Raw genomic sequence first — 11,552 nt, 5'->3', positions numbered from 1 at the left:
CCGAGTTACTTAGCAAGGCAACGTCATCAGCAAATCTGAGGTTACTGAGGTATTCTCCAATAACCCTTACTCCCACCTGTTCCCAATCCAACGTTCCGAATACTTCTTGTAAACATGCTGTGAATAGCATTGGAGAGATTGTGTCTCCTTGTCTGACACCCTTTCTTATAGGTATTTTACTGCTCTCCCTATGGAGGATGATCGTAGCTGCAGACCCATTGTAGATATCCTCTAGTATTCTTACATAATGCTCATCTACCCCCTGGTTCCGTAATGCCTGAATGACTGCTAGGGTTTCGACCGAGTCAAATGCTTTCTCATAATCTATGAAGGCTATATATAGGGGTTCAGTATACTCAGCGCACTTCTCTATCACCTGATTGATCGTGTGAATATGGTTCATTGTTGAATAACCTTTACGGAACCCTGCTTGTTCTTTAGGTTGACTGAAATCTAAGGTTGCATAAATTCGGTTAGCGATTACCTTGGTAAATACCTTGTAGACGACTGACAGTAAGCTGATCGGCCTGTATTTTTCAAGTCCTTCATGTCGCCTTTCTTATGAATTAGGATGATGTTCGCGTTCTTCCAAGATTCCGCTACCATTGCGGTCATTAGGCATTGCGTATACAGGTTTGCCAGTTTTTCAAGGACAATTTCTCCGCCATCCTTCAAGAGGTCTGCTGTTATCTGATCCTCACCAGGTGCTTTGCCCCCTTTCATTTCTTTCAAAGCCTTCCTTACTTCTTCGGTCGTTACTGGTGGGATGTCTATCTCCTGTGAACTACTGTCTCGTTCGGCATTATCCTGTATATCCTGGCTACTGTACTGATCCATATAGAACTCCTCGGCCACTGTGACTATTTTATCCCTATTTGTGATGACATTGCCTTGCTTATCCTTAAGTGCATACATCTGATTTTTCCCCACGCCAAGACGTCTCTTCACTGCTTTCAGGCTACCTCCGTTCTTTACAGCGTATTCGATCCTCTCCATATTATACTTCCGTATGTCAGCTGTCTTGCGCTTATTGATTAGCTCGGAGAGCTCCGCTAGTTCTATTCTGTCAGCTGCGGTGGAGATTCTCATGTTTTGCCGTTTCCTGATTAGATCTTTCGTCTCCTGTGCAAGTTTACCAGTATCCTGTCTAGCCATAGTGCCCCCGACTTCTACTGCACACTCCGTAATAATGAGTGTAAGGTTGTCGCTGGCTTCCTGCGTCGTAAACTCGGCTTCCTCGTTAAGAGCGGAATATCGGTTCTGCAGCGCGATCCTGAATTCTTCTACTTTACGTCTTACTGTTAGCTCATTTATCGGCTTCTTTCGTACTAGCTTGTTGCGGTCCCTCCTCAAATCTAGCCTAATTCGGGATCTTACCATACGGTGGTCACTACACCTTACCCTTCCGAGCACTTACGTATCCTGCACGACGCCAGGGTTATCGCATAATATGAAGTCTATTTCATTTTTGTGCTCCCCATTCGGGCTTCTCCAGGTCCACTTCCGACTCTCCCGTTTACAGAAGAAAGTATTCATTATGCGTAGGTTATTCCGTTCTGCAAACTGTTGGGAATGACCATCCCACCGCTACATCCGCTGTTGCGACTGGCCACCCGAGCGCAGTCACCGGTGTAGCGATGTTGCCTTGCTCCGTCCGCTATCGACGCGGCGCAGAGCAGAGCGACGAAGTCCTCGAGCCGACGAAGAGTTGAAGTAACATTTATATACAGTATTTACAGGGTAAGCAAACGTTCCATAACTCGCACAAAGGCGACAGCACCCTTTCACTCGGTGCTTCCGAAGAGACTGGTGCCGGAGAGAAGCCGCCGAGGAAAGCCGACGATGAGAGCTTCCGCGCTTCTTTTATAGCCCGGGAAGTTCGTTGTGGCCCCAAGAAGTTCGAAATGCTCCAATCAGGGCTCTCGCTGCCTGAAGTTTGAATTCCGACGAATGGTAGCGAAGCGGTGAGTCAGCTGCGCCGCCAATCGGGAAAGGGAGAGCGATGCCGCCGCCGTCTCCGTGACCTCGCCTCCGGGCGTAGCGACATGCCCTTGTTTGGGTCGTTCTCCGCTGAGGGATTCAGCCGCGCCGCAGTGTTTCGAGATGCAGGAGTCGGCCGCGCCGCAGCGTTTCGAGATGAAGGAGTCGGCCGCGCCGCAGCGACAAAGGGAGAGGCGTGACTCAGCCTCGCTGTCGGCGTGTCGCCTCGTGCAACGCCTTTGGGCCAGGCGCTCTGGCACAACAAAACTCAACTAGTAGGTCCCCCCGGCTATTTCTACAGCCCAGACCATAGTTCCCAACTGCCTTGTCTCCAGCCTGATTCTTGCCTACTTTAGCATTGAAGTCCCCCATAACTACGGTATACTGTGTTTTTACTTTAGCCATTGCCGATTCCACATCTTCATAGAAGCGTTCCACTACTTGGTCGTCGTGGCTGGATGTGGGCGCGTAGCCCTGCACCACCTTGAGCTTGTACCTCTTATTTAGCCTAATTACAAGACCTGCTGCCCTTTTGTTAATGCTCTAGTATTCGTCTATGTTGCCAGCTATGCTTTCATTGACTAGAAATCCCACTCCCAGTTCTCTTTTGTCCTCTAGACCACGGTAACATAGGACGTGTCTATTTTTCAGCACCATAAAGGCTTCGCCTGCCCTCCAGGCGAAGCATGTCGAAGGGCAGTGGAAGCATGTCGGTATACCAACTGCTAAATTCTCGATAGACAGCTGTCTTGAACCAGACTTTCTCGCCGCCTCAACCGAGCCCATGAGTCCGTCCCACCAACCTCCTTGGTGCCATACATCAGATCTTCTGCCTTTATACCGCCACCAGAGCCTCCTCACTCCCTCCATCTGCTTCTTTCTCTCCAAACGGGCATAGAACCTTTTCTCTCAACAAAAGTACTCTTCATCCTCATTCTGTAACTTTGGGTATAGCGAGAAAAGAAATTTTGAAATTAAAATTAGGACGCACCAGGTCATTCTATGGTTTTTTCTTTCTATTCTCCCAAACGTTCTTGCCCTATTGAAGAAGTGTTATAACCGCGCTACTGTTCCGTTCACCAAACGTGCTTCGAAAGGCAGAAATATAGGTGTATGATCAATACGTCCGGCTTAACAAGAATTTAACTTCTCTTGGCCCGTGCAACTTTTTTTTATTGCGATTTCTTTCCTGAGAACGGCCCCGCAAATCCGTGAGGTGGTTGGTCCTTTGCTGGAAATCTAAAAAAGTGAGATTTCAGAGACGACTGCCGGCGAAGGAGCGATGTGTTGAGGTCTGCCAGGAACTCAAAGTCAGCAAGACTGCCTTAAGTCTCTGAATATGAATAATCCATCGCTCGGTCTAGAAGAAGCACATCCTGCCACTGTGTGCCATAGTAGCACCTCCGAGAAGACGTATGAGCTATGCCTGTCTTTTATTTCAGTTTCCAACTGGTCGCGCGGTTTTTATAGCTTCCTCCACGAGGATTACCTCGTACAATTCAGATTCCAGGGGCACTTGGCCAAGCATCCACAATAATAGCAACAAATAGTGATAGAAAACCGCGTGTGCAGTGCTTGAAATACTCACCCGTGCCGTTCAAAGCAAAATGTTACGCACAGTTCTTATTCGTTAGATTTTATGGACACGATGCAGCGCGTACAACCTGCTCTGGTTTGGTATACGAGCTAATTTTTCTATTAATCAGTAGCTGGCCTTAAAACTCGTCCTTTCTACCAGAACGCCTTTTTATGTTGTCGGCACGTATATAGAGAGTATAATCAGTGCTCAATTTTAACAAACGTAGACTGGCTTCTTTACCTAACTGCAATTAACGTTGTTCTTGCATTTTCACCTGTGTCGTCACGTTCTCCTGTATATACATAAACAGTCAGAGAAAGAAATGTGATTAATATCAAAGACACAGGCTCAGGATCAGTATGTCTTAAACTTTCGGCCCAGGCACCGTCCTTCAGCAGTATCCCGCTCCCTCTCTCTCTCTGTCTCTCTCTTTCACACACGCACACACGTACACACACGCCCACTCACGCACACACGCACACACACGCCCACTCACGCACACGCCCACACGCACGCACATACGCACACACGCACGCACGCACGCGCACACATGCACACACGCACAGACGCACACACACAAACTACAGACCAAAAGCTGAGACATGGGACTAAAAATAACTATAGATATGTAGAGCACATGCAAGGCAAGCGATAAACGTCACCACGCGCCTTGCCACAACGGAAGCCAGATATATTTTGCGTGCGTGGCTAGGCTACAGTGAACTAGAATACTCTAGCCAGGCCGTTAAGGAGACTAGCGCGATGGCTAATGATGATGGTGGCGCGCATGCGGTTATGGTGATGCTTCTGCTATAGGCTCCCCCTAGCGCGGAATCCGTTGGAGGGAGGAGCAAAAAGGAAAAGGCAGCCTAATGGATATGTACAGGTTACGCCTCAGGTGCCATACAAGGCAGTGTGCAAGAAGTCAGTGATGTGCAGTAGTTCTGTCGCACGCCACTCGCCACCAATTCAGTTGTCGGGCTGCCGAGGGCACATCGGAGTATTAAGGCGCGCTTGGAGCTTGTCGCTCTTGCGGAAGATCGAGAGCTTATAGTCATGTAAGCAGGTTTCATCCTCTCAATTGCGATGGTGTCAGGGTGGCCATTGATGTCAACGAGGTAGGTTTTTGAACGCCACCTTCGTGCATGGAATGAGCCATCGTAGTGAAGTTGCAGGGGCGTGCGAGCAGCGTCGTTGCGCACGTAAACGGGAATGGCATTATTAAAGGGACACTGAAGTGATATGTAAACATTGCGGGATTACTAGCGCAAATTGTAGTCCGGAGTCTCCAGGCCATGTTTCGACCACTCTAGGCGCGTTTACGCGATTTTATTTAGTAGAAAAACTAATTCGAAAACGCTGTCCTCCTCTCTTTACGCTCGCCCATTTTCTGTGGCGTTTTCGTGTGACGTCAGGAGGGGATGAGCTGGCAATTGGCTGCGCCACGGCTGCGCTACTGCACGGCTCCCCGGCCGACAGAGTCAGTCGGCCCAGCGTTTCGTCCGCCGGCCGCCGGCGGGTCGTCGCAATCAAGGAGGTTAAAAAAAAATTGCTTGGTCGCAATTCGTTCGCTTAGTTGAAACGAAGCCAGGACACGTTTGTGAATGGAAGAATGTGCCTTTCTTTACTTGGTTTGTTTGTGCACTGTATCTAGCTCGAAGTCAAGGTCGCTTCACACAAGCGCTGCACATGCGACGCTTCGCTGACTGGTACGCCAGTAGGAAAATATAAGGCCTCTTGAAGGCGGGAGAAGAGTCAGCGAAGTCAATATAGGTACTAAGCAAATAAAATCAACTGGTATTGTTACCGTACAGCGTAAAACTAGGGCGCGGGAAGCACTTTTTTGCGCTGGGCGAACAAGCACAGCGGTCAGCAGCACGACTACGCATCTGCGAACGCTTTTCCGTCTACGAAATGCAATTGCTAGACGTGAGCTACTGTGGAAACTCGGGCGACGCTTACTGCACGATCGCAGTACAACAAATAGTCACCTAAGCGGCTTGAAATGCCAAAACTAAATAAAAGTGTAAACCGGTTGCATAATATATACCCTATATTAGCAAGGCATTCGCGTCCCGCTCCGTGGCCTAGCGGTCTGGGGCGCTAGGATTTCACCGCAAATGTTTTGCAAGTCACGAGTTCGAATCCCCGCGGGTACGTGCTTTTTTTTTGTAAGTTAACTTTCTTGTTTTCCGCCGATGTTTTCTATATTGAGTTCACCTTTTTTTGGGCCGCAACGTTCATGGCTACACGAACTAGTTCACAAAACGCGCGCAGGCTGGCACTGGCGCGCTAGCGAGTTCTCGTTGGCGTGCTGTTGCCATAAGCACCGACTGCTTGCAGGCAGTGGGCACAGGCCAGAATGAACAGACGTACCCTTGGCCTGGTGCGAACACGCTTTTTACGATACAGGCATGAGGGAGGCAAGCTCCAAATATGGGGGAAAAGCGCATGACATTTGAACGTCTGCGGGTACGCGGAGGGCGTTCATGCACTGCGTAGGTCTCGGCTAGTGAATGCTACGACTACAAGCCGTCCTGGGAGGCTTATCTTGTGCATTTTACAGCCGACAACATGGCAGAAGCGCGGTACGATGATTACTGAGATATTGAGAATGCCCATCCAACAAAGCCATTGGTTATGTTTTACAGAACCGAAACCGAAACCGAAACTTGTGTGATTGCTAACCTTGGGCATCGTCCAATCACGGCGCCCCTCCTCCCAACGTCACAGCCTTAGTTGGTGCGGCCGCCGCAAACCGCGCATGGTAGTTTTTCTTCTTTCGCGCTTTGTAAAATAATTACCGATTTGTCAACCGGATAAACGATGAAAAGTGTGCTAATTTGAGCCAGTCTACGCAGTGCAAGCAAAAACGGGAGCTTGACAAATTCACTTCAGTGTCCCTTTAAGGTTAGGCTGCAGTTGCCGAAAGGGCATGCATAAGCTCTCTACATAATCACTTTCAGGTAAAGAATGAGCTGACGGAGCGAAGAAATGACATTGGAGCCGCAGCATCGAACCGTAGACAAGCTCTGCAATCGAACAGGACAGGTCGAGTTTCAGGACTCACTGAATAACCAGCAGTCAGTGGAATGCGCTGTACTCATTCAATAGGTCAATAGGTCAATAGGAGTTTATTGGCATAACTTCCATACAGCTGAGAGCCAGAGGCAGCCAAAAGGCAGGAGCCCATACACCAGAGTGCTGGCTGCCTCCTCAGCTGTATGTTAACAATATGTAGGACATGTGAAAACGATTATGCTAACATATTGTCACGTACCCACAAGCATCTGAATGAACTTTTAATTTGTGACATCCCAGCCGAGGCGACGACGACGACGAACGAGCGCTACCGGGAACGCATCATCATCAGTGTTTGGCTCTGGCAGCTCGAGTGCTTCGCGGTTATAAATAGAGAGGTGTATTAGTTTCCGGTGTTTTAAGCGGGCGCATTAGCCCTTCTCACGCCCGATTCCTGGCCAATCCCCCACGTGGGTACGAGCCATATCGCCAGGAACAACAACAACAACAACAACAAGCTTCGCGGTCAAGAGCGTTCTTCTCCGCTGCTTCTTCTATTAGCGTTTTAGTAAAGCTCACCAACACCCCCAACGCGTATTTGCTGTACGCGACACTGGTGGAGGTGCTGGGTACGACTACCCCATGCAGAGGACCCCTTCGGCCAGCCCGGAACGGCCTCACCCTGTCCACACACCTGTCCATCGGGCTAGTCGTCGCCAACGCGTACTGTCTCCAGAGTGCGGTTACCTTGACTTCACTGCACCTAGGCGTCAAGCGCCAGCACCCCAAGTAATGACGCAACCACTTCCCTGCCAGGTAACTCTCCAACAGCCACGTACGCCGGCCATTTTTCACGGTGAGGTGTTTGAGGACGTCGAGGATTGGCTGGAGCAGTTTGAGCGGGTCGCATCGTTCAACCAGTGGGACGCTCGTCAAAAGCTGCGTGAGGTGTACTACTCGCTAGAACATGGTGCAAGGACGTGGTTCGAGAACCGCGAAGCGAGGTTATCTACTTGGGAGGAATTTCGCCAGGAGCTGCTGGAGTCATTCGCCAGCAGCGACCGCCGTGACCACGCTCAGCGCCTTTTGGAGTCTCGCATCCAAAAACCGAACGAGACGGTGGCGATGTTTGCAGAGGACATGGCACGCCTCTTCCGTAGAGCCGACCCTGAAATGTCAGAGCCGAAGAAACTACGGCATCTAATGCATGGCGTGAAGGAACAACTGTTCGCCGGCCTCGTACGAAATCCACCCCGCACAGTGAAGGATTTCATTAAGGAGGCCACAGCCATCGAGCATGCCCTGCGGGACAGATGCCGGCAATATGACCGGGTTACCGGCGGTTCTCCAAGCGCTACTGCTGCAGCGACGGCATCCAGTGACAGGTCCCTGCGTGAGCTCGTGCGATCGATAGTTAGAGAGGAACTACAGCTGCACGGGATAGGCTCTTCACAGCCTTCGCATGCTTCTGTCGCCGACATCGTGCGTCAGGAGATCCGGGAAGCCTTGGCCATTCCGGAGAGCCAGCCGCAGCAGCTCCAACCAAGCTATGTGTCGGTTGTCCGTCGTCACCCACCTGTACCGCCTATTCCAGCACCTCAACGGGCTCCCCAGACCGATTCCTGGCATCAGGGAGTGCACACCAACCCGCATCCCAGGCCTCGAATGGAAACTTCAGCTGGACGACAGGTACGGAAGTCCGACGTCTGGCGCACAAATGACAACCGGCCGCTGTGTTTTCACTGTGGCGAAGCAGGCCATATCTACCGCCGCTGTCCGTACCGCGAAATTGGGCTTTCCGGATTCGCTCCCACGGCTCCACGCCCTTGCTTTGGACAAAGACCCCCTGCTATCGAGGAATACCTTGCTGCGAGACGAGACCTTTCGCCGAACCGTCGACCACGTTCACCGTCCCCAGCGAACGACGTCTCCCCTAACCGTCGAAACTTCGGCGGGATACTGCGAGGCAGATCCCCAAGCCCTAGGCGGGGAAACTAAAAGCAGCAACCTCTGGAGGCAGGGTTGCTCGTAGCCTAACTACGCAAGACCTTCAAAACCCCTCGACGTCTCCGACGGAAAAGGATACCACAAGAATGTCTTTCGCCGAAGCTGGAAGCGCCGACCTCGTAATTTGTATAGATGGACATGAAGTGGTTTCTCTTATTGACACCGGTGCAGACTACTCTATAATTAGTCAGACCCTCGCCGATCGGTTAAAAAAAGTGAAGATGCCGTGGTGTGGACTTCAGATTCGATCTGCTGAAGGCCATTTAATGAGTCCAATAGGGAAGTGCACCGCCAGAATCGCCATTGGTAACGCTGATTTTGTCGGCAGTTTCGTGGTCCTCGCGGAGTGCTGCAAGGACCTTATTTTGGGGATGGACTTTTTAAGAGAATACAACGCTGTGATCGACGTTGGTGAACGCCTAATTACATTCTCGTCGAGCCACCGCCCACCAGAACTCGCAGCATGCCGAGCGCCGTTGCGGGTTATCGACGAGGACGTGAACATACCACCGCGGTCATGCATGCTAGTTTCAGTTCACTGCGACATGTTTAGCAATGTTGACGGCATAGCAGAGCGAATCGATGAACTTTTGTTCCGTCATGGCATCGCAGTTGCTCGAGGCGTGTTACATGTAACCGATGGCCGTGCCGCATTGCTGCTTACTAACTTCAGCAATGAACGCCAACATGTCGCCAAAGGCACGACAGTTGCCTATTTCGAAGACATAGCTGATGGCGAAGACTGCTTTGCGTTACAAGGGGCCGCACCTGGTGAAACCAGCTCCGATGCCATCATCGATGTCAACTCCGGCTTGCCTCTCAGTGAACAACAAGCCCTCCTCACGCTGCTGACGACCTTCAAGGACTGTTTCTCTTCGACATCTGGCGTGCGTCAAACTCCGCTTACAAAACATCGCATCATTGTTGATGATAATGTGAGGCCGCTTCGTCAAAACCCCTATCGTGTCTCTGCGAAGGAACGGGACGCAATTCGCAGCCAAGTGGAGCAGATGTTGCGCGACGATGTCATCCAGCCTTCTCGAAGTCCGTGGGCATCACCCGTCGTTCTGGTCAAAAAGAAGGACGGCACATTGCGATTTTGCGTTGATTACAGAAAGCTCAATCAAGTGACAAAGAAGGACGTGTACCCATTGCCCCGGATCGATGACTCCCTCGACAGGCTTCGTCATGCCCGTTACTTTTCGTCGATGGATCTAAAGAGCGGGTACTGGCAGATCGAGGTGGATGAGCGCGACCGCGAGAAAACAGCCTTTATAACGCCGGACGGACTTTATGAATTTAAAGTGCTCCCTTTCGGCTTGTGTTCGGCACCAGCAACATTCCAACGAATGATGGACACTGTTCTTTCCGGTCTCAAGTGGCAGACGTGTCTAGTCTACCTTGACGACGTTATCGTCTTCTCGTCAACCTTTGCAGAGCACTTGAAAAGACTATCCTGTGTACTTCGCGCCGTGAGAGCAGCTGGTCTCACACTTAAAGCGGAAAAGTGTCATTTCGGGTACCAAGAACTACGCTTCTTGGGCCACGTTGTCAGCCACGCCGGCATCAAGCCCGATCCTGAAAAAGTATCCGCTGTGTCCAACTTCCCGACGCCTGCCGACAAAAAGGCCGTACGGCGATTCTTAGGCCTATGCTCCTATTACAGGCGCTTCATCCCAAACTTTTCCCACATCGCGGCTCCGCTAACAAACCTCACCCGCAATGACGTCGCCTTCGTTTGGACCACTGAGCAGCAGGCTGCTTTTGAGAACCTGCGGCGTCGCTTACAAGTGCCGCCTGTGCTCGCCCATTTCGATGAAGATGCGGCCACCACAATCCATACAGACGCCAGCAATGTTGGCCTTGGGGCAGTGCTGCTTCAGTGGCAAGACGGCGCGGAGAGAGTTGTCGCTTACGCAAGCCGAACACTGTCCCGCGCGGAGTCTAACTATTCAGCTACAGAGAAGGAATGCCTGGCTGTTGTGTGGGCGGTCTTGAAATTCCGGCCGTACCTCTACGGTCGCCCATTTGGAGTTGTTAGCGACCACCACTCCCTTTGTTGGTTGGCCAGTTTGGAAAACCCTACGGGTCGCCTCGCCCGCTGGAGCCTTCGACTTCAGGAATTTGATATGACGGTTGTCTTTAAGTCAGGGAAACAACATTCTGACGCCGACTGCCTGTCTCGAGCTCCAGTCGACTGCCCTGTACCGGAAGATGATGATGACGTGGCGTTTCTTGATGCCATCGACGCCACAACTCTGTCGGATCAGCAAAGGGAAGACGTTGAGTTGCAGCCACTTCTAGATTTTCTGGAAGGACGAACTCCGCACAAGCCAAGGCTGTTCATACGTGGACTCCAGTCGTTTTCTTTAAGAAACAACATCCTCTACAAGCGAAACTTCGCCCCGAATGGAAGAGACTTTCTTCTCGTTATTCCCGCGAGCCTTAGACAAGAAATACTACAGGCCTGCCACGACGACCCAACCGCTGGTCACTTAGGTTATGCACGTACGATGTCCCGAATTAAACAGAGCTACTACTGGCCCAAGCTTCCTTCGACAGTGAAGCAATACATCCGTACCTGCCGTGACTGTCAGCGTCGTAAAACACCGCCGGGACGCCCAGCCGGTTTACTTCAACCTGTCCAAATACCGGAAACCCCGTTTCAACAAATTGGCATGGACTTCTTAGGCCCCTTTCCTACGTCTCATGCCGGCAACAAGTGGATACTTGTCGCCACCGACTACCTTACACGATACGCCGAAACGAAAGCCCTCCAGCGTTGCACAGCTCTCGACGTGGCCCACTTTTTCATCGAAAACATTGTTTTGCGCCATGGAGCTCCCGAAATTGTGATTACAGACAGGGGTACCGCATTCAACGCAGATTTGGTGCGCGCCGTCATGAACCTCACAGGTACTTCCCACCGAAAATCGACAGCTTACCATCCGCAGACAAACGGACT

General features: G+C 51.1%; 1 protein-coding gene across 1 annotated transcript; it reads left to right on the top strand.

Annotated features, from left to right (window-relative positions):
* Window positions 1–7,372: 7,372 nt before the first annotated feature.
* Window positions 7,373–9,186, top strand: LOC144180233 (uncharacterized). The gene has a single exon (XM_077708612.1). It carries the CDS (start codon window positions 7,373–7,375, stop codon window positions 8,576–8,578), a length of 1,206 nt encoding a protein of 401 aa, XP_077564738.1. The 3' UTR covers window positions 8,579–9,186.
* The last annotated feature ends 2,366 nt before the right edge of the window (window positions 9,187–11,552 follow it).

The sequence above is a fragment of the Haemaphysalis longicornis genome, unplaced genomic scaffold (assembly GCF_048455015.1).
Source record: "Haemaphysalis longicornis isolate Haplotype H1 unplaced genomic scaffold, Haemaphysalis longicornis Haplotype H1 scaffold_4, whole genome shotgun sequence".
In the NCBI taxonomy this organism is placed as follows: domain Eukaryota; kingdom Metazoa; phylum Arthropoda; class Arachnida; order Ixodida; family Ixodidae; genus Haemaphysalis; species Haemaphysalis longicornis.
Note: the sequence above shows the minus strand (reverse complement) of the source record. Positions and strands in the feature narration are given on the sequence as shown.

Excerpts from the sequence above, each read along its gene's own strand:
- LOC144180233 (XM_077708612.1), top strand. The coding sequence starts at position 7,373 with ATGACGCAACCACTTCCCTGCCAGGTAACTCTCCAACAGCCACGTACG.